Below are 22328 nucleotides of genomic sequence, written 5' to 3'. Positions count from 1 at the left end.
CTACATAGTCTTTAAGTGTGTTTTTTCTAGAAGACTGTCTGAATAAAAGGCAGTTTTAAGATGGGAATAGGAAAGGGCTATTTGTGGAAATGTGTCCACCTGTAGGACTTGGGGGGTTGAATGTGACCTGCATAAATTAAATATTGTGCAATACCTTTATCCTCTAATAGGTGGGAACCTAGAAATAGAAATATGAACGTTGGCCCTGCTTACCACGTGCGGAGAATTCTACTTTAGTCTTAAGCGTTGAACAGTAATAAAAGGAGGCTCTTCCCATTGAGAATCGAGCCCTTTATTCAACATGTAGTTCAGCAATTGAACTAAAGAAGAATAACCATTAGCTACCAGCAACAGCACTTGTATCCCCTTTGCTGGATTCTAGCAACTAAATGGCAAGACATTAAAATGCTACAAAAGCCTTTGTTGCATGGGGACTAGGTACATCTTTTAAACATTTAAAAGGACTGGTCATGAGTGATAAGGAGCTCCTTAGCATTCGTACATCAGCTGAAGGCACTGCTACCACCCTACAGGGAAAATACTGATCTTATGTAGAATGTGCAAATTTCCCAGAAAGAATTGCTAATACATCTACTGTGCCCGTTTTCTGTATTTTGGTTAACTGTCTTAAAGTGTATGGTAGGACTAACCTGAGCCCCTGAGACTCCCATGTGATTTCAGCACAAAGAACGTGGTGTGCGAGAGTGTGTATGCAAGGTGTGTTCCTGAGAAAAGGCATTCTCAGGAATATTGAAACATCTCTTAGCGATGTTAAGCTATTGGCTTTTATTGTTTCTGAAACACAGAAGCAATAAGTCAAACGTTTACCTAAATCCTTTACTGCTGCAGAAAAATTCAGGAGTTCTCTGGACAATACAGCCAACTATTTTGTTTAATTTGAATCACATGCAGCCTCTTGTTATCTTCTTTTATTAGGCCACTGTCATAATTCTTTAATTACTGGATTCCTTTCCCTTTTATGCCAAATATGGAGAAAAGCTCCAGTGCTCACATCAGTGGGATGTTTGTACTAACTGGCTAGTTAAATTCATATTATATATTACCTAAATGTGATGGGTGAGTGTTTCTCTCCCCTCTGTTGTACATCCTTTTTTACAATACCATAGGCATTACAGCATCACACACAGATTACAGAAAACTGCACAGATTGCAAACTACAAAAAATACTGATTGCTGGACTCTTGTCTAGCTGGCTTGATTTTTCTCACGGTTTCCACCATGAAGATTGCCAAGGTACAGCATTTACCCTTTTTTATCTTTCCAGTCTTTTGTAGCTTTTCTTCCTGTTTGGTGGAAATTGGTGAAGTCTGTAATGCTTGCCTGTAATTTGTTCTCAAAATCACTGTGCTGCTTAGTTTAAAAAACCCAGTAATAACTGCCAAAGCAACATATGCGAGTGACATGAACAGTATTGTAGTAAGCAGCCAGCTACACTAGCATCTTAATTTGTCACTCAGTATGGGAGAGTGACAGTTTAGCATATGGCCAATCTCTTCAAATACTGGTTTGTTATTCCAGATACAGTTAGGACTATTTATTCCTCCATTTGTGAAGTAGATCTGGTTTGTAAAGGAATTTGCCCCTGATCTTTTTGACCATTCTTTGGTGGTGTTCAGATCTCAAAGTTAGAGCCATAACTGCATTAGAGTTACTTATTCTATGCTGTAAGAGAATGGTGAAATGGAATCATGAATTATTCACTAGAGATTGTAAAGACCTCTTCAAGTACATTAAGGATGGGTTGTTAAGCGATATGTGTAATTTTTTGCATAACTTCTGAATTAGAGCTAGAACATTATTAACAGAGGCGGCTCCTATTGTTTGTTGAGAATTATAGCCAAATAATTACTCAACTGGAAGGTGGTTTGACTTTATGGTGGGAAAATGTAATGAATTGTTAACAATGCTATTTGCTTTTTTTTTCCTTACTGATTATTAGTGAAGTGTTTGAATTCAAGTTAAATTGTGGAAAAAGAACTTTAGAGACTTATGATGTTCTAACATTTTATTCATCACTGTGATTACTGGACAGAATACATTTATCTGGGAAAGAAAATGCTCTCAATTATTTGGATTTTCATAGGATATACAGAGAATTAGATGAGCTTCATACAGATACTGTTAAAAATTCTTTCTGAATTCCTACCTTTTAAAAAAAATAAATTATGACATTCCTGCTGTGACAAAAAACAAAAGCAAGTGCATACACCTCTTGTGCTTAGTTTCTCACAGGGATTTTAAATAACTTGTATAAGATCAGTAGAAAATGAGCAATTACAGGCAGTGCTCTTTCAGTGGAACTGTTTCTATAATGAAGGTGGTGATTTTGCTTAGTTGATATTCCATCTGGGCAGTCAGTGGCAGTTCACATGTATAGTCATGCCAACTATATTTTGTGACATTGCATGCTTTATTCGCACCCCAAAACTCTAAACAACTTTTGAAATAAAAATAAAACTTCCCTTTTCATGTTAACAGCTGGGGTTATAAGCCCAGCACTTGCAAGTCTTTTACTGTAACTGAGTATCACTTCACCTGTATTTGAATCAAATACATCTCTTTACATTTCAAACATATTTCAGAGACTGAGTAGATTAATTTGCTTTACTGGAGCTGTGCTGACATTAATTCTTACTTTCTCAATTTTTGCCTTTTTTGCCTTTCAAACCAGAGAGTTGAGACAGATGGACTTCCATAAAAAGCCAGTTTTTTGTTAGATTGGCAGGTTCAACTTCCTCCTATTTCACCTGGAGGACTGAACAGTTGGATAGCCCTAACTCTGTAGAGATCCAAGGAAGATTCTGAGGACTTATGTCATAACGCAATGAAATCTGCTTGGCCTCTTTCCCAACCCCTGCCAAGAAGTCATCGTAGCCATGTATTTGACTGCATTCCTTGATGAAAAACATTTGGTCAAGCACTGTGGGTGGCACCTCGATGCAAAGCCACCAAGATGCTTAAAACTAAAGTGTGCTGAAGAACATGGTCTGTCCCTGCTCTGCTCATTTTCTAAGTAGATGAAAAGGAAATCCCTACTGTTTGGGTGGGGTTTTTTTTAATTTTTTGGGTTTTTTTTATAGGCTTCAGCTTGCAGTTTCTTTACCTAGCTGTAGGTTTTGGCAGAGCTGGAGGCATGTCATGCTTTCTTGATGCTTTGCAGACTTTCTGTTTGCTTTTCCTTCTGCCCAGCATCTCAGTATTTCATAGCCTTTGATTTTTTTTTCTTTCTTCTCTTTTTGAGGTATTTAATCTTTTACCCCATGACAATGTTTAGTGATTGATAGGAATGGTTGGACTCAATGATCCAGTGGGTCTTTTCCAACCTAGTGATTCTGTGAATGTATGATTCTATTTCGGAAAACTGTATAAATGGATTTCCAGGACACACAGATGCGTTTTATGTAGGGTTAGAACAACTGGTATGTGTAATATACCCACGAGATAGAGAGACAACATCTTTCTATTGAATGTGAAACACTTATTGTGACATCTGTAAGTTGAGGGATGTGAAATGTGTCATGATATCAGCCAGCTGTAGCAAGTGGTGTGACTTCATACTTCTGATGCTCCATCTTGTGTTTTCTGTAAGGTGAAGTGTATGTGTTCCTGAGATCTTTGCTACAAAGTAGTGATGGTCTTTGGGTTGTTCCACAGTAGACACTACTAATGTTATCTTTTCATGTTTATTTTTCTGCTACCGTGGAGATTTTTTTGCCTTCCACTTCTAATTAATTTTTATTTAATTTCTTTTATTTTTAGGTATACCACAAGTTCTACCCTCCAGGAAACCTTAGAAAGGTAAAACCTTAAAAATTCCATTTCTGTTCATTCCCTATGTTTACATGCCGGTGTTTGCTTTGGTTTTGTCTTCAATGTATCGCTACAATACTGAGCTTGTCACTGGGAAAAACAGAGAATGATATACTGTGAAATCCTTGGGACTGTGATGGTTTTGAGCACTTGTAGAGCCTGTGTTTATTTACTGTCTTACATTCCCTGGGCAACCTGTGCCAGTGCCTCACCACCCTCACAGTAAAAGTTCTTCCTAATAGCTAGTCTAAATCTCCTCTCTTTCAGCTTAAAACTGTTCCCCCTCATCCAGTCACTGCTATCCCTGATAAAGAGCACCCCCCCAGCTTTCCTGTATACAAATTTTTTTTTTTTTGTACTTACTCTTAAAAAAAAAATCCTTTGTCAGTCGTTAGAGCTGTGCTCAGCTGTGGTTGAAAGCAATTTCATTCCACTTCCTTGGTTAGAAAATACCAAGTACTTAGACCTTAGTGCTTAGTCCTCATCAGCTGGATGTTCAACTATTCATCACTTCAATAAGAAGTTAAGATAGACTGTACTCTTATGCCTGTATTAGTAGTGTATAGTGCTGGCACGAATTATTCTCCCCTCTCACTCTAAAACACCACCTGAAACCTGCCTAAGAGATTTATAATCTTCAAATGTTACAAATCTGTGCCCAACTTCCTCCAAATTATCTTGGTCTGGTGTATGCCTTTTTCTCTTATGTCAGGTTACAATATGGTTAATAAAATAACCAGATCCCAGGAAGTTTTGGAAAGGGATGTGCCTGCTTCTTCTCTCACTTTATCTTCCCTCATCTGGTTTTGGTGGTTTTTTGTTGGGTTTGTTTGTTTGTTTTTTTGTGGTTCTTTCCCCTTGTCTGGGTAACATTTATCTTAGATATAGCCATTGGCAAATTACAAGGCAAGATGTTCCACAGAGAGTAATTCCCTTTGAGCCAAGTTTCTCTGGTTTTGTGCTGCAACTGGACAGGAGTTGTTCCTTTGGGTTGTTACTGTCATCTACAGAAGCAAAGAGGGCACTGGGGATGCTGGAGTCAGATGTTTAAAGAATTGTGGTATCATCTAATCAGACAATTACACCGACTGCATATCTTAGATTTGTCTTTAATACCCCTAAGTTGTAGAAACTCAACTCTTTGTTATACAAAGAATTGCTCAAAAAACCAAATACCTTTTATTGTTCACCTGTCATATCTGTCTTTTCCGATAAAAGCATGTGGTATAACTGTCTCCTGATGGGTTACAGGTTTACTGAACCTTGTGACACGTTTAAATTATCTAATAATGCAAAAAGGTTCAGTGGAAGAGTCTGTCACACAATTTTCCATGCTGTGTTTTTGTTTTGCTTTTTAAATACCGATGTTTAGTAATGTTCTGAGTTTTGCTGTTGTAAGTGTTGTATGTTGCCATCAAAGCTACTGCGATTCAGCAGAGAAGGACAAAGACTGGTCCTGAGACTGCTATCATCTTGGTAGAAAAGAAACACTTTTGATCATACTCGCTTCCAAATCTCCCAGGTGACTGAACAAAGCTCTTACATTGACATTGTGACCAGTGACTGAGGACGTGAACTGGCACAAAGTGTCTTGGCAACACTGTTAGAACTTTAAAACTGTAATAAATTTAAATAAGGCAGAAAATTTACACTGAACTGGGGAAGAATAAGAGAGTAGGGGAGTAAATGGTAGAAGCTGGTGCTACTTGCCTTTAATCCCTTTTCCATGTTCACGCTGGGTCATCCGCAGGTGCCTCTGCCATGCTTAACACATTTAGTGGAAGAAGTATGATTCTTGTTTTTAATCTTCTTGGGAATGGAGGACCCTTTGAAAGCTCTGGTAGTTCATTGCCCACAAGAAGGGAGGGAGGGAAGAAAGAGGAAAACACTATTCTTTTTTGTCAAGGTCGGCTGTCTAATTGATTCTATGCATCAAAGCTTACGAGTAAAGGAAACTGATTTTAGCTCTTAACTTTGAGTCTCCTGAAGTGCTATGTATTCAAGTTGCGCTACTCTTCTCCTGTTGTGTTGTGCTCCTAATGTCAACCTGACATCCATCAGCTGGCTGTGAAACTGCATTGCTCATGGTGAGGGGAAAAAGGAAGGACAGTGGGATTTTTCATGAAACAGTAGGAATTGTTCCTGCTTAGCAGGCAGTTCCTGTCTTACCCTTCCTATTTATCCCCTCTTAGCCTTGAACAGTGGTGACAACTGACTAGCAACTCCTTGTAATGGGAATGACCAAGCTCTACTGATCAATGATGACCATTTTAATTTTCAGTTCTTGTACCCTGCATTGTGTTACTGTGCATGAGGCCAGCATGTTTTGTGCCTCCTGAGCTCTGTTGGTATATTTATTTCCTAATTTTGTTCCCTTAAAGGGTTAAAGTGTAGTACATACTTAAAGATTAAATTACATCAATGTATGAGTTACCATATGAATTAATAGCTGAGGCAAATACGTTTTCCTTTATATTCCAGTGACAATAATTTACACTAATAAAATAGAGGTTTTTTGTGGTGAAAGAAAAATGAAATATAAAAACATTACAAAAAAAGGTGAAGCTTATAAATATATGAAGAATCAAACAAATTGTCAAAAAAGCTAAGCACACTTTAGTTGATTACATTGTGTATCTTTAAAATGACAGTCCATGTCTGAAAATGTAATTGCTTTCTCTTCTGCTTGACACTAAGAATGTTCTTTTTATTGTTTTTCAGAAGGTTATTTCTTACTGCTATAGCTTTAACTTGTCATGACTCAATCCAAATTCAAACATTTTACTTATTTCAGGAGCTTTGAACAAGGTGATGTTTGAGACGAAAGCTTTTTTCATTACTTAGATTACACATTTGTGTGGGATGAGAATCAGATGGCAGCATTTTGGAAATCTAGTTCACCATTTCAGTCTTTTGTGCCAGTTATCTGTCTGGTCAGGACTTTGATATAAAGGCTTGGAAATTGGAGTTGGCATCTGTAGGCCTTTTTGTTTAAATCTAAACTGAGTTAACAGCCAGAAGTAAGGACTGAAACAAACCTCCAAACTCTGATGCTGAGACTCTCTCAGTTGGAAAACAATCGCATGACACTCAGGCAGTAATGCACAATATGGTAGGTGCAAAGTTGCTGGAGGATAAATGTTACAGAAATCGCATAAAATGATTAAATAGTGTTATGTGGTGTTTGCTCATCCAGGTATATGCAATACCAGATCCTACATCTTGGGAGGTGCAAAACTTTAAGCTTGCACCTAGCAGGTGATGTTGCAGTAATGGAGGATTCTTTTAATCTCTCTGTGCCAAACTTTGTGGCACAAAATAAACCTCAACTAAAACAATTTTCAGGAAAATATGTTGATTTTGAAAATGTAGTGTTTGGCTTTTATATTTTTGCAATATAGTGTCTTAACAGCTAGGATCTGTGCCTGGGAAATAGTTGGTCCTACTCCAGAAGCTGATCTCCAGACCAGAATTAATTGTTATTGTCAACCAGTGGAAAAAAATGACAGAGCATTAGCTTTGGTTCTTCAGCTGAATGTAAAACTGCTTCTAGCAGTGTGCACTTGGTATTGACTTTTTAGCTGGGTTGATGCTTAGTCTTGATGTGCATCAGAAGTCTTCTGAGCTCCTCTATGAAGCTGAAAGTATAATGAAACTGCATAGCAAATGGATGATTGACAAATGGACTGCCTTGCTTTCTACCATTTTTGTACTTATGCTTATTAGAAATCCCAGGAGGTTGTTTTTAATGTGGTGGGTGTTCATATGCTTCTATGCACTTAAAAACTACTACCGCGTTTTTCAGTTGTAAAATAAACCTCTGTTTTAAATCGTGTAAAGTTCTATGCACTGCACTTGGAGGGGAAAGGTGTACTGGTTGGTAGGTTGTAGAGGCAATGTCAAAGATTTTGTTTTAAACGTTTATGCCTTGCTTGGTGTAAAAGGGACAATTTATATGTACGTTGTACAACATTGTATGTAAATCAGACATGTAAGAATTGGGACAAATGAAGTAATTTAGATGCAGCGTGCGAGGTGGTGGAGCAGGAGAATGTTTGACAATTTTTAAAAAAAAAATCCCGTATCATAATTGGGCTTGCCGATTTAAGTTTTATCTGCTCTATTAATGTGAAAGCATTAACCATGGGTAGTAGTTGTGATCAAGCGTTTTTTTTTTTCCCACTTTCTTCTGGAGTACAAACCAGTCAGCTAATGCTGCTATTTTTGGCAGCTGAATATTGTTTTCGCTAGGAACCTATTGTACCTTATTCCTCTTCGAACACTTTCATAAATACGTAAATCACAGTTATGTTCTCAACAAGCCAAGTTACTCTTTCAAGTCTTAGATCTGTTCTGTCTGACTCCATACAAATGCAATAAAATACTAAATAGAAACAAAACCTACAAAGGCCCTTGATAATTAAGTACCACAGAAATGCTAGTAGTGGCTATCTATAACATCAGCCATTAATGAAATTCTACTTGTTTGATTTCTCTTCATCAGTGGCTTATGTGTTTTAGGGTTTTTCGCTTATCCATTTTTTGTTTAAGTTAACTGGTCCCTATTGGTTGTTGCTTTATTTAGAGCTTTAGAATGAAAATTATCTTTTGCTAGTTAGACTTCAGCCTAAGTGTATTCCTGTAAGATTTTATCCTCAGTCGAAAATAAAAACCAGTAACAAAGAGGGTTGAGTTTAGTTGTTAGTATTTTCTGCTTTTCCCTAAAACAGATTACAGTTTTTATTTTTTTTTTCTTGAATTACAAGAAAAGGTTTTATTTCTTAATGCAGCAATTTCATATGCAAAGTGCTGGGAAGGCGGTTTAGCTTCCAACATTGTATTTTCCTATTACTTCTGAACTAACAGGCCAAAATGGTATCAGCAAAAGATGATAAGGCTTCTGGGCTTATCTCCAAACTTCCATTATGTGATCGCTTTGTTATATCTGGACAGCACCTGTTGGAGGAAGGGTAATAAATGAAGCCTCACTTCGAGCAATGGCTGCTCACAGAACCAGTCATCTAAGGACAAGGTCTCAAGCAGCCTTATCTTTAGCAACATCAAGAGATTACCCAAAAGATGTAGCAAAGAAAACCAGTGAAGCATGCCTGAACTTTCTGGGGTGCCAGCTACTTTGAAGAAGACCGCTTAAGAAATGCTGATGACTTTGTACTTCTCTGTAGAAAGTACCATATTTTCTAACATCCTGCCAGTAGCAGAACTGCCTGACTTCCTCAGAGCAGGAGACGGGATCTTTTGCCAACACAGAGAGAAGAAGCTGTTGTGATGGTAGGTGTAACTTTTATTGGAAACACTTTTTCAGTCGAGTCAGAATTGTGAAATGATTTCATCTTTTCCTACTACTGTCGAGACAAAGGTGGATGGTGAGAAAGACCATGAGGGAAGAGAACACATGGGAAGCAACAAATTAGGGAAAACACTAGACTAGAAAGTGAAAATGCAAGTATAGACAGATGCTATAAAAACTGGGGCAAACGCTAGCAGTTTGAGAATGAATTAGCTGTGATGTTACACAGGATGAGATTGAGACTGAAATGTCAGTTGGAAGTGAGCAGGCACTCACCTGTGCCTGGAGAGAAATTAAATTGCAGAACTGAAAGGGAAGTCTTGGATCTCTCAAGACTGCAAGGAAGCAAGGGAGAAGAAGCAGAACAGTGGACAGATGGAGAAATTAAGATAAAATCATGAGTTTCATGGTAGGATTAATGAACACCAGAGCTGTCATAAGCACTGATCCCAGAGGCTGGTACTGCATTGCAAAAGGCAAAGTCAGATGTATGATCAAGGTGGCATATGGAGGGAGCTGATGTGTCTCTGGATGGTATATAGAAGAAACAGGTGAAAATAGAGGTTTTCATGTTAAAAGTGAGTGGCCATTATGAGGTTTCGGTGGTTGTGCAGAGAGAAGGAACATTGCACACAAGAATCAGGAAGAGGTGGATGAAGCGATGGAAGAGAATGGAAAATGATGCTATTTCAAAGGGAAAATGAAAGAAGAGTGAGTTGGAAGAAGGGCAAAAGAAAAAGTCACTTTTGAACTGCTTTTGCAAAGAATAGCATGTTCGCTATACAACAGCAGAAAAATGAGATGCCAACTTGTAACTCCATTAGCATATACTGTAATTGAGTAAGGATGATTAAGTGAAAGATGGAACTGTACTTCCAGAGTAATTCCTCTCTCCATGTTCGGCCTGACAGAATTAATTAATCCGCTGATCAGCTGTTTTAGAAAGTGAACATGCTGTCCTTCATTCTTAAGTTACGAAAAATATTGATAACTTGAAACAGTGTTTGCTAGTGAATTCTTGCAGCTTGAAACCGAATTGTTATGTAAATTGGAGCTATTTCAGTGCTTAAAAAGGGTTACATACACTGCATGTATTTCAGACTTACTTTTCTCTAAATATCTGTTAATAATAATGATATCTCCATGAAGCATTTATGACATGTCCTGGAGTTTAATAATCAGATGGGGCTAATCAGTTCACTTGGTCAGCCACTGAGAATTTTAAAAGGGAATTCTTAAGTGTAACATTGCTAGCTAATGGTCATTTGGAGTCACGTTTCATGGTAATGGAAGTTAAACTGCTTCTCTGTCTATCAAAATTGTATAAATAGAAGCTGAAATTTGTTCTGAAGAACAAGGCCATGTGCAGACAATGCAGTGTGACCTTTATTAATGCAGCATATGGAAACCTGTTGTGCTAACACCTCCTGTTATCAGAACAAGTATTGCCATTATTGTTGAAGACACCCGTGGTCCTTCTTGAATTAAGAAGATGCTGTAAGTGTTGCTATATAAATAGTGTGGAAATGGCATGTGGATAATGTACAAGGATTTGTCCTGAGAAAAAGCCAGAGGGCATGATTGCTGAGCTGGAAAGATTCCTTGAGCCGGAATGCTAGTCCAGGCGGCACAGCAAAGTATCAAGAAAGTGAGATTACTTTTCTTTCTGGTAATGATCCCCTGGAGTTATCTTGAGGGCTTAACTAGAGAGCTAAGTGAAAAATAATACTAAACCAAATTGCTTTAAGGTCAAAGTCAGAGCTTTCAGTGTTTTCTTGCTGCTGTTTCTCCTGCTTAGAATAGGAACATGTATTTAAACTAAACCTTTTACTGAACTTTTCCTTTGATATCTCTATATTTTGTGGTGAGATTAAAGCTACTATTGAGGGACTGCTTCTCTTGAGAATTTTTGGGTTAATGATAATGCAGCTCAAAAGAAAAAGTAGCAGAAATTATAAACATTAGGAAACTTAATTTAAGAGCTTATTTGGTTCATCATTGTTACAGTAAAAATGATGTCTGTAGGTCTCCATTTATGCTCTGTGGCAATATCAGTTAATGGATGGGAAGTGAGCTTTTCCCTCTAAGATACTTTCAGGGCTGTAATAATTTACCTATTTTGAACTAGAAAAACTTCACCCTAATTTCCAACATTTAAAGTTTTAGAAAACTAGTGTTTTGAGGAAATTATACCTGAAACTGCAAGCTAACCAAATGTTTTTGGTTTGCAAAGCTAAACATCCTTAGTGAAGGAGGCCATTTATAACAGTAGTGGAAAGTGAGCACACCAATTTGAATTAATAAGGAAAGATTGAGCAGCTCCCTAAAGATTAACAGTTTACCTGTTTTGGTTTTGCAAACTCAGTCCACGTTGGTGGTGCTGATTTTATTTATGCCATCATATGGATAACTTACACCCATGAATTACAAGTTTTTAGCAGCTTTGACTAGAAAGCTGCAAATTACACTTACACTTGACTCTAGACACCCTTGTGACTTTTACTGACCATGGAAAATGATACTAAATGTAATGGGAAAATGCTCTTTGGAGGCAAGAGGAGATGTTTCAGAATATTCCATGTTTAAATCCTGTTTGGCACGACTAAGGAGGCGCAGGCAATGATGCATATGTTAGCAGCTCTCCATATAGAAACGAGATCGTGGAAAGCCCTTGGAGGCGGGGGAAGCTAAGGATCCTGAGACAGTGAGAAGGAAAGAGCCTTTCAGCTTCTTGCTTACCTCTCCAGTCAGTTTCCTTATGTTATCTGGGAGTTAGCAGCTGTTGTGCTCTTTCTGTTATATACTTCTTTATCAGACCTTTGAGCTCCACTGGCATGTAGAAGGACTTAAAAGACGCATGTTGTCCTCATGTTGACTTTTCTTTTTTCTGCTCTTTGGAGAAGTGTCTGTTCTTCCAGCAGGTGCTCTTAGATTGGTACAATGCTTGGGGCTGCTAATGGGAGACTGAAACCAGAGGAAATAAGTACAAGGTCAAGAATTATCTGGATAAGCAAACAAAAACTCCCAGCAAAAACAGGAACAAAAAAGGGGATAAGGTGTGTTTGACTCATGCTTTATAAGCACCAAAAGCCACCTTATAGGAGGCTAACAATGCTGCAAATGGCGTGCAATAAAACAAATGTGTGATGAATAAGTACACGGCCTAAAAGAATGTACTCAATGTTGCCAAACGCAGCAAAGTTCCCACTGGAAGAGTGCTTCTGGTTTAGGATTGGCACTGCAGAAAATTGCCAGGAGAGCTTAATGTACATATCCACTGGATAACTGGAGAGCACTGAAGAGTACTTGAGTAAACATTTTGGACTGTAAAGTAAAATAGAGTTTAGAGTGCTAGGGAAAAGAGTAAGTTTGGTTAAATAAGATTGGAACAGTGGACTGGTATTTGAGAAAATAATCGGTGCTTTTAAGTGTATGCTCCTGACCAGAGGGGCCTTATTTAATATTTTTCTGTTCCTTGGTGAGTGCAAGCTTTTCTGCATCTACTAAGTGTCAAGTTAGCGGGTATTTACAGCAGAAATAGTCAACCTTTTGAAACTGGAGGTAATTATCCTTTAATAGGACAGTGAGTTCTCATTCTCATGATCTTTTCCTACCTCAGTTTTAGCTAGGGTACTGTGCCCTTGCAGGTATTTCCTAAAAGTTGTGCTGGAATCTTTTTGGGAGTCTGCAGGGCGTCTGGAGTCCTAGCAGTGAGGTTTCTCAATGTGTAAACAAGTAATGCATCAATGTTACTTGATGTCAGTTTTGATCACTGCCACTTAAATGACAAAATATCATAAAGCGTATTAAAGATTTTTAAAGAAACTCTATCCTCATCCTACTCTCTTGAAGAGATGTAATTATAACTACTGGACTTCTTGATTCAGGGAGTGTGCTTTCATTTGTTTAATTCTCTGGCCTAATTTACAAAGTTCTTTGAATCCCGTGGTGTTCATTTATATTTTTTTAATTCTTTTTCCATACGGGAATGACTGTATTTTTCATGTTTGTAACCTTATAGGTTAATTTGAAATGAAAAATAGCCCAAACAATTACAAAGCAGCAACAGGGGTTATTTGTTGCATGAAGGCAACGCGAGAGGAAATTTAACGCAGAAACCCTTTTAACCCAAGGACCTTCTGCAGCCTCATGCTGCGTGGTTTCTGAATAGCTCTTCAACTCTGTATTCAGCAAATTATTGGAGTACTTAAAAGGGAGCATTTCTGGATGAGGAATAGGTTGTACATTAAAAATGCACCACAGGTAAACTTCTTTCCAACAGCTTGGCAAAACCATTGTATTCAATTGTGTAACTTGATAATTGCAACATTATCAAGATGTGAATAATTACAAATTGCTCCGTTGTGTTCTACGCAGCCTGGTTCACAGCTTCAAGAAGACTTAAGATATTTTCCTTTTCTGCTGTTTATGTTCACTTAAGATAAGTATTTCTGCAGTATTGTTGTAAAATTTGCAGATGTGAAACTCTAGGCCTTAAGTGCACGTTAAGTATTGTGTATGTCTTATGTTTTAGCTATTTAAATGGTGGCTTCTTTCTCCCTCTTACCTTCCAGTCAATGAGGGGAATAGGGAAATATACTTAATAAACAGAATGTTTTTGTGATAGTCATCTTCTACTGACTTGTTTCCTTTAAATTTTTGGACCATTCCAAAAACAAAAGGACTTTTTTTTTGTTTTGTTTCCTTAGGATTTCCAAATGTACAAAATCTGAATTTTTCATCATTAGGATTAAATGAATGTAAGTCTTCTTTCTCATGTGCACCTCTAAAGAGAACAGCATTGCAGCTTAGGGAACTGTTTTTTATCACGAGGTCTGTGCAGTGGTTCCAGACAGCAGGGATTGTAGAAGGTTGGTGTTTTCTGACGTGGTGGGGTCATCCTTGCCTGGTAGCCCATCCGGCTGCTCAGTCACTCCCCTCTCCTCAACAGGATAGGGGCAAAACTAAGACAAAAAAGTTTATGGGTGAAGATAAAGATGGAGGTTCACTTACCATTATGGGCAAAACAGTTATGAGTTGGGGGAAAATTAATTTCTTGCCAATTAATATACAGTTGGATGGCAAGAACAAAAAAGTCTTCCTCCAGAATAGTTCATTTCAATCTGGTATAAGAGTAAAATGAAACTTCTCACAACTGTCAGGGTCTTGAATATAAAGTATGAGAAAATCTGTTACAGTGAAGCAAAATACTGTATGTTTGTAAGCTAACTTGTACAGCTAATAAAGATCTTGTGGATTTCTAGAATTGAGCTGGCTTTCTGGGAGACGTTTTCTTGCTTCTCTCCCATTTGATTTCCTTGGTGATTTCAATAAGGATAAGCTTAGTATATGTTGAATAGTAGAGAGCAGTTTTGGAGCATGCAAGTTCCGTGAAGCTAGAAGTTTGGTACTTTTAATACCTTCTTTTATATCCGATTGTGTTTTAAATTTAATACCAAGTATTTCCAGTTGCCATAGCATCAATTATAAGAATTCATTAATTACCTGATTATGAAGGTTCTTCTGCTCATTTTAAGAGAAATTGAAAATCTCCCTTTCTTTCAAACCTATTCTAATGTAATAACCCAGAAACTCAAAATTGGCCTTTGGCTAAAATTACAGAAACTGGGCAAGAATAGAGTCATGTATGTGCCCCCCTCCCACTTAACTGTTTGTTTGGGGGTATTTTTATGGGCTTTTTTGCTCAGCCTGACTTTAAAGGAAAGGCAGTTTTAGCTGGTGCTCATTTGTAGTGGATTTTTTAAATGTGTGTGTTTTAATAGAGAATCTTTCTTGTAGTCCCAGGTTTGAAGAGATTCTTGGAAGTTCTATAGACACAGGAAAATCAAATTTACAGGTGATGTGTTTTAAATCTTCATAATGTGTTTCAAGCATAAAACTCAACATTATTATGGAGCTATAGATGAACAGATTGTAGAAAGTCTTCAATTTTGCTTCAGTTCTGTTGAAGCAAATATTTGACAGACATTTATGGATGAAATTTGTTCCTTTTGAGCTGTATGAAAATTCCTTTCATTACTGCAAGTGCAAGTGAAGTAAATATTTTTAATCAATAGGCACTGAAGCAGCTTAAATGATTCTGATGATGTTTGTTTTTAAATTACTGGTTTTTGTAAAGGAGACATTTCTGAGAGCTGCAGGACATGTTGGGAAGAGATGAAATCCCAAACTATTACTCCTTACTTGGGATTTAAAACAAACGAGAAACCCCCCAATCAACAGCAACAAAAAAAACCACAGCAAGGCAAAAAACATTTATTGCTATTGGACTCTGAAAGTCTCTGGGATGCTTCAAATCATGGGCACACTGATAGAAGGAAATAAATATAATGGTTTCTTTCTCTTTTTGTATTACCAAATGATCAGATTTAATGCATTTTCCTTTTTGGCCTCATACATGCTCTCTCTGATCTAGTCTCCCTTGCCTCTCCATTATCTGTCAATTTATTCCCATCCACATCTATTCTAATGAGAGAAATCTAATCATGGCCAGCATGCAGGCTTGAATGTAAATAGGATATGGCTTATCACTTGGTGCTCTGTGAAATAATTATGGCAATTATTTCACCTATTTTGTATGTGCTGTATCTGGGCAAAAAAAAATACTCCTTTCATTGTTGGAGATCTAAAAACAAACCAAAACCCTAAACAAGCCCCCAAACCAAAACAGACACCAATCATTTGTTTACCATGAGAAATAGCTTTACTTTCAACACTTTCTCCTTCCTAAGACGCAGAGCAGGAGAAGGATGCTGGGTAAGAGAGAGGAGTGGGAACAACCCCCCCTTTTTCCTTGATGATATTTTTGCAATATTTTGGTGATAGTTCCCCTCTGGAGGGGAAAAATTCTAATCTGACATCTTATATAAAGTGATTAACCACAGGACTGTATTGTAGTATAGCTCTCTGTATGCAAATATAAATGGATTTATAGATTTATACAGATAATGTTACAGTATAGATCTTATCTGGGTGTCAAATTTGGTGGGTTACATTAAAAGGTACTCGGGCAGATAACTCTTACAAACCTGAATGTCAGCTCTTGTATACACTTAAGACACTGTTAGGCATCATAGTGATGAGACTAGAAGAAATTTTTGGGTTTAGATTCCTCAGTGGAAACTTTAGTCCAGGTGTTATGCATTTTTCAGCTAGTGCTATGACTTAATGCTTTTCTTGCAGTTTTACAATTATGTGCACAGTGGTTGGATATGATATTAGATTCAAAACGAAAGGTAAGAGAGGAAGGAATTGTCACACAATTAAAATGTCATGAAGCACTTTTTTTCCCCTTAATTAGGGAGAAAAGCTGCTAGATGCTCTTTCTGTACTGTTATGCTGCAAATGTGGTTCCAAAGCAGAGCTGCTCCAACATTAGTTTTTTCCCTATGTTTAAAAGAACTGCTTTTCTTGCTGCTGCTGCTTGTGTGATATCACAAGTAAAATTTAGATGAGTGGCTGGCTTCAAAAAAACTGCAGCCTGTGGAATCAAAGATAAATTGGAGTTGTTGGCACTTAGTAGTTCAGTGAATATGTGGGGTCATGAAGGCTTGTACTGGCTTGTGAAGATACTGTCCTTTTTTAATCTGTCAAAATAAGCATAATACTGGGGGATAAGGAGATTGCACACACACCTATGTATGGATTTGCTTCATTTGTCTCTTACCTTTCATTGTCCCACATACTTGTTTTCACAGAGTTGATTGACGTTAGGCTGGATTTAGTGTACACCAGCCACAGAGATGGGCTGTTCTGGGGCACTGATAACTCAACTGGTGAACCCCTGGAATGACCTGAGACCTGCTGGCTTACTGTAGTGGCAGTCCCGTGGGAAGGTGACGTGGGAAGGTGACACACACCTGCCCCGGGCCGTGGTGCTGCCGTGCAGCCTGGTGAAAACCAGAGACCTCTTGGCTGGTTATGTCCTCTCATATCCTAAATATAAACATGGGCAGACACTGCATGCTGGGAAGTACCTTGCACTGGCAGCCAGACTTCCAAATCCTGCCACGGTTTCTGACATAAAGGGACCACAGTCTGAAATATCACTTTGCAGGGTGAGGCTTCTTTGCCCCACACTCTGGTCCTCTCGCTGGCTGCTCTCACTCCCATCTTTCCTCTACCAGGTTTTATAGACTGTAATATCATAGAACCATAGTTGGTTAGTTTGAGTTGGAAGGGACCTTAAGGAACATCCAGTTCAACCCCCCTGCCATGAGCAGGGACACGTCCCACTTGATCAGGCCGCTCAGAGCCTCACCCAACCCAGCCTTGAGCACCTCCAGGGATGGGGCAGCCACAACTTCCCAGGGCAACCTGTTCCAAAGCCTCACCACCCTCATTGTGAAGAATTTCTTCCTTATGTCTAATCTAAATCTTCTCCTCTCCAATTTATTGCCCTTGTCACTACATGCCTTTGGTCTCATTGCAGGTAAATAGGAATTTCTAGAGCTTGGATAGGAGGTATGATCCTTTGTGTAACTATATTCAAAAACAACTGGAAGTGAATTGACTTTGTACTAGCTAACAAATTTTGGACAATTTTTCTGGTATGGCTTTTTTTTTTTCCTTACCTAATTGTTGTTTTTGTAGCTCCTTGTTAATGAACTGAAATACTTGAAGGCTGGTTGCTAAGGGATGTTTCAAGGCAAGCTGATTTCACCCCTTAAGGGATTGAGGGAAGAAATTTAATCTCTTAGCATTCACTCTCCCTCAGAGTAACTTTGCAGCCACTGTGGGCTTCACTCCCAGACTCCCTTCAGTTCCATCCTCAAGGGATGCGTTTGTCCTCGAGGCTCCTAAATTCAGGGAGCTAACATATGTTAAAGTAATTGTTGAGATGAGACAGCTTGGTTTTTATTTACTTTAGCATCTCATGTTCAGCCCTGGTCTTTAATATGAAAATTACTTTTAACTTGTTAACTTGACTTAAGACCTGGGTTTCTTTGCCTTCACTTCTTTTTTATTCTCAGTTAACCTTTCCAAGATCAGAATAAATCTTTTTTGAATGTAGCTATTTATGCTTCTGAAGGAGTTGTAGTAACTTCTTTCCTGATAGTGCAGGAGAGTTTGCGTTACTCTTTATTGAGGGTTTCATCAGAAGGCCCTTCTTTCGTATGGCTTTAGTTGACTTCTGCTTCTACACTAAAACACTGTTCCAAGTCTCAACTGATGATACACCTCCATTTAAAGGCAGGAAGGGGAGGTCAAATGGGGAAATGCTAGCCCATCGGTGTGATTTTAGACCAAAAAAGTCCTCAGGTTGCTAGTTGAGTCTATAGCAAACCATACCAGTAACCAGGTGTGATCACTAAGTGGTAACCGCACTGTACTCTCATAATCTGAGCCTGATGATAAGTGGGTTTTGGGTTGGTTTTTTGTTGGCATCGGATAATGGACCTCAACACACATACACCTTTGCAAACAAGAGCAGATGGGTCTGTAGGCTGTGTTAGAAGCCTAGTATAAGTTAATGAAGTCAGTAGTGGTAGTATTCCAAGTAATTTTTTAAACTGATATTTTGCTCAAGTTATTGAATTTGAAAAGGAGTCGAGATTCACCTCAAAGCTGTTTTTTTTCTTAGCCTTTAATGTGTTGATAAAATGCTTGCTTTCATATTTGAAAGGAAAATTTACATTGCATATGAAAAGGGCATGACTTCTAATTGCTTTTAATTTTGTGGGAGAAAGAGGATTGGAATTGATTTGTCTTTATCCTCTCAGCACAAATTCCATTTCTCTCTAGGTAATACTTCATTTAACCTTAAATTTTGGCTTATCTTAGCACAGAATATTGCTTGAGGCGCAAGAGGAAGTGCTAAGCAGTCCATCTGTAAACACTGAATGCTACAAGCTTTTGTTGAATTAAACTTGTGGATTCCTAGACATATAAAGAGCAAGCTGGCTGTGAGTCTGTCCTGCTTTTCTCACACTTTTACTCCTTTGGTTAGACTTTGAAGTTCTTTGGCTGTTTATATTTTGATGTTGTTTTGGGTAAAGCAAGTCAGTATCATAGCTGTTCTTTTTAAAACCAGTTGCACACAGTTACAAAACAGGTTACCAATAACAAGTTGCGTACCCCTTGCTTCTTGCATGCAAGTCACTTTATAAATAGAACTGTACTGATAGAAAGAACTTGGCCTATCCTCTTGTCCTCTTATGCGAGTTATTTTGATTTAAAAATAGAACTGTCCTAGAACTGATATGTATCAACGAGGTTGTGAAAGTTCACTTCTAGACACTACTGTAATTAGCAGTAAGGTACAGGGAGCAGTTTTTCTGATCTCATCAATCATGTAAAGATTTTAAAGTATAGTAGTATTAATTTCAATTTTTCACAGAGCTACACAGTTGCTAAGTGTTACGCTTCTGCATGTTGTTTCTTTGCTGCAGCTTATCAAAACATGCCCAAAATATACACATATGCTTCCACAATAAATACCTGTTGTAAGCATTATAAAAAGGAAAATGCTTCTGTCAGAAAGAACTATTTAGGTAGTAGATTGTAACTGTAATTGGTAATTTATCGAACTGCTCCTTTGATCCGTAGCATTGTTGCAATACGTTTAGGCAGAGATTGTTTCTGAATGCCAGGGCTTCCTTAGAATATTTTAGGGTAATTCTGCATGGGTATTACTTTGTCTTAATTTTGTTTGCTTTTTAAACTTCTGGAAGTTTAAATCTTCCTCGAATTCTATTGCTTTTTAAAAAGTAATTGGTCTTTTCCTTAATTCAGATTTTGTGCTTGTGGCAGCACTTTATATGCACAAGAGACTTTTCTTGGATGTTTGTTTTTTATTTTCCCCAAGCAGTCCTGTTTGGCTTTTCTCCTTGCACTTCAGTTACCTTGAGTATTTAAATACAGAGTTACACAGAGTATGCTAAAAGCCTGTGGATGGAAGAAGGTTAATTAGAATAATTTCTTTGTATAATTTGGGCATGGACTGATGTCAGCAGTCACTTGATAATAGTTTTACTATCAAATATAATTTTTGTGGGCTCTGTGGAGGAATAAAGTTGAAAGGCATGATTTGAAGAATTTTTTTTCCTAAAAGCCTTCCCTAAGAAATCGCTCGTGTATTTCTGTTAAGTCCTCTCATATCTACTTAGCTTCTCCTTCTGTCACAGCGGCTTTATTTACAATAAAAGAACTCGGCAAATTTCTTTAAGTAAGAAGGAAATGAGAAAAAACTCATAGAAGGGTCTAAATGTTGACATATGAACAATTGTTTCAAATGGCAGAAGATAGATTCATTACATTTCTTTTCAGCAGGGTTGCTATGGTTAGCTGAGCAATATGGGGGGAGAGGAATGTGAGATCTTTTCCTACCTCTCAGAGCATCTTGTGACTATAAAATTCTTCTATTGCATATCTGGATTTTTCCCTCATGTTCTAAATATACCAGTGCTTGGGAGATTACTCATGTTTGTGAAAATGAGAGAGAAATCAGGAAAAATTAAAGGGGTTCCGAAATAATTATCCATTGAAAGTATTGATGTTCCAGAAAGAATTACCTGCTCTGTGATCTAAGAACAGGACCTGAGTCCTGAAACCTAATAAAAAGTTTCCATCTCATGGGTTAGACTCAGAGGTTCACAGTTAAATAACCAAAGTTCAGTGGGAACCTGCTTTTTCCCTGTCTGCATACCTGAGCTCAGTGAATGATTGTAGTGTCAGATAAAAGGTTGCTCTACAGAGGGTATTTTTTTTCAATTTTATTCCTGAAGAAGTATGACTGTTCTTTATGACCTTTTCAGTTAAAAAGTAATACCAAATACTATTTGCACACAATTAGTTAAACATGCCACAAATTAGAGGCTTTCTCTTAGCCAGCCAGCTTAATGTATCAAAGCCTTGTTTTCAGAAGGCACTCTTGAATTGTTCTTGAACTTTACCTGTTGGGGCTTATTTTCAAAATTTGTGTTGTCGGGGGGCTGCATGTGTAGTAAAAAACAGTCTTGAAGAAAGGGGGTTTGCTTTGCACGTGCATTAGGATAGGATGGTCTTTTGGGTGTTTAAGCATTGTTTTACCCACTGTTAACCAGCAGAGAGCACTTCAGTTTATAACATAACATCTATTAAAATGTGAAATTGGGAAAGGCTGGGTTTCCTTTTCTTTCCCTGAGACGGCCATTAAAAACAAACTGCCTGTGAAAATTAAATTCCTGTGTTTGTACTTTATCAGTGACGGTAAAGTTTTGAGTTTTGTACAAAAATGCTGCTTTATAAGTATAAATTTTATTCAATGCCTATGACTTAAGGAAAGACTCGATGTAAATTTTAGCAGTAGTGTCTCGATAGTGATAATTTAAACCTTGCACCTTATGAGGTGCCATTCCTCAAAATATCAACTTTACTAGGCTGATACAGAGAATTATCTCCCTAGTTTGGAGCCACAGGTTCACATGGTGCTGGTTTGTTTCCAGTGCATGAAGACAGTCAGCACAAGGACTTGTTGCCAACATGTAGAAAACAGCCTCCGTGTGATGGTGCTGTTGTGGTTGCTCACTGAAATTCATTTCTAGAGAATGATGAAAGGAGAAAGATTTCAGGCAAGGAGGATTATGAATCAGTATGTTAAATCTTTTTATTTCCTTAGTCTTTGATATGCATGTTGGTTGTCATGAGCGGAATTCTACTGAAATGGGAGTGGTGATGAGAAAATGTGAAAAGATGCGAGGCAGAGCATCCTGGTGTTAACCTCCCCCCACTTGTTCCCCCCCAGCCCCCATGTATTAATTGGAGGTTGCCTGTAAAAAAGAAAACAACCCCAAGCAAACATCACCACCACCTATGCCCCCGTGCCCCCCCACTAAAAAAAAAAAAAAAACAAACCCAAAAATGAAATAAAAGGTGTCACTTGGCACCTCTGATGTGATTGGAGACCTTGGAAATGGGTAAATTAATATTGGTAACTCAGGTTTGCTGTATGATTGGAGTGGATGGGGCTATCGCATGATGTCTGATACCTGCGCTCCCCACCCACCCCCAGCTAGCTTGGTGGGAGGGGAAATATCTAAAGGGGGCTGGTCAATATAGGAATCTGTGGATGTACCTAAAGAGAAGTGCTGTAGTCTTAAATGTGGTAATGACGTCATTTAGACACGTAGTCAATGACTGCTGTCACGGCTGCTGGTAACGTATGGGTTGTGTGTGACATATCTTAATG

General features: G+C 38.1%; 1 protein-coding gene across 1 annotated transcript in view; it reads left to right on the top strand.

Annotated features, from left to right (window-relative positions):
- The window catches only part of ANK3 (ankyrin 3), a 345846-nt gene that overhangs the window by 36855 nt on the left and 286663 nt on the right, over window positions 1-22328 (top strand). Inside the window, exon 3 of the mRNA XM_069864352.1 lies at window positions 3781-3819. Within this exon, the coding sequence (XP_069720453.1) occupies window positions 3781-3819 (39 nt within the window). The remainder of the gene's footprint in view (window positions 1-3780; window positions 3820-22328) is intronic.

The sequence above is a fragment of the Phaenicophaeus curvirostris genome, chromosome 9 (assembly GCF_032191515.1).
Source record: "Phaenicophaeus curvirostris isolate KB17595 chromosome 9, BPBGC_Pcur_1.0, whole genome shotgun sequence".
Classification (NCBI taxonomy): domain Eukaryota; kingdom Metazoa; phylum Chordata; class Aves; order Cuculiformes; family Cuculidae; genus Phaenicophaeus; species Phaenicophaeus curvirostris.
This window is presented reverse-complemented; position numbering and strand designations above follow the sequence as displayed.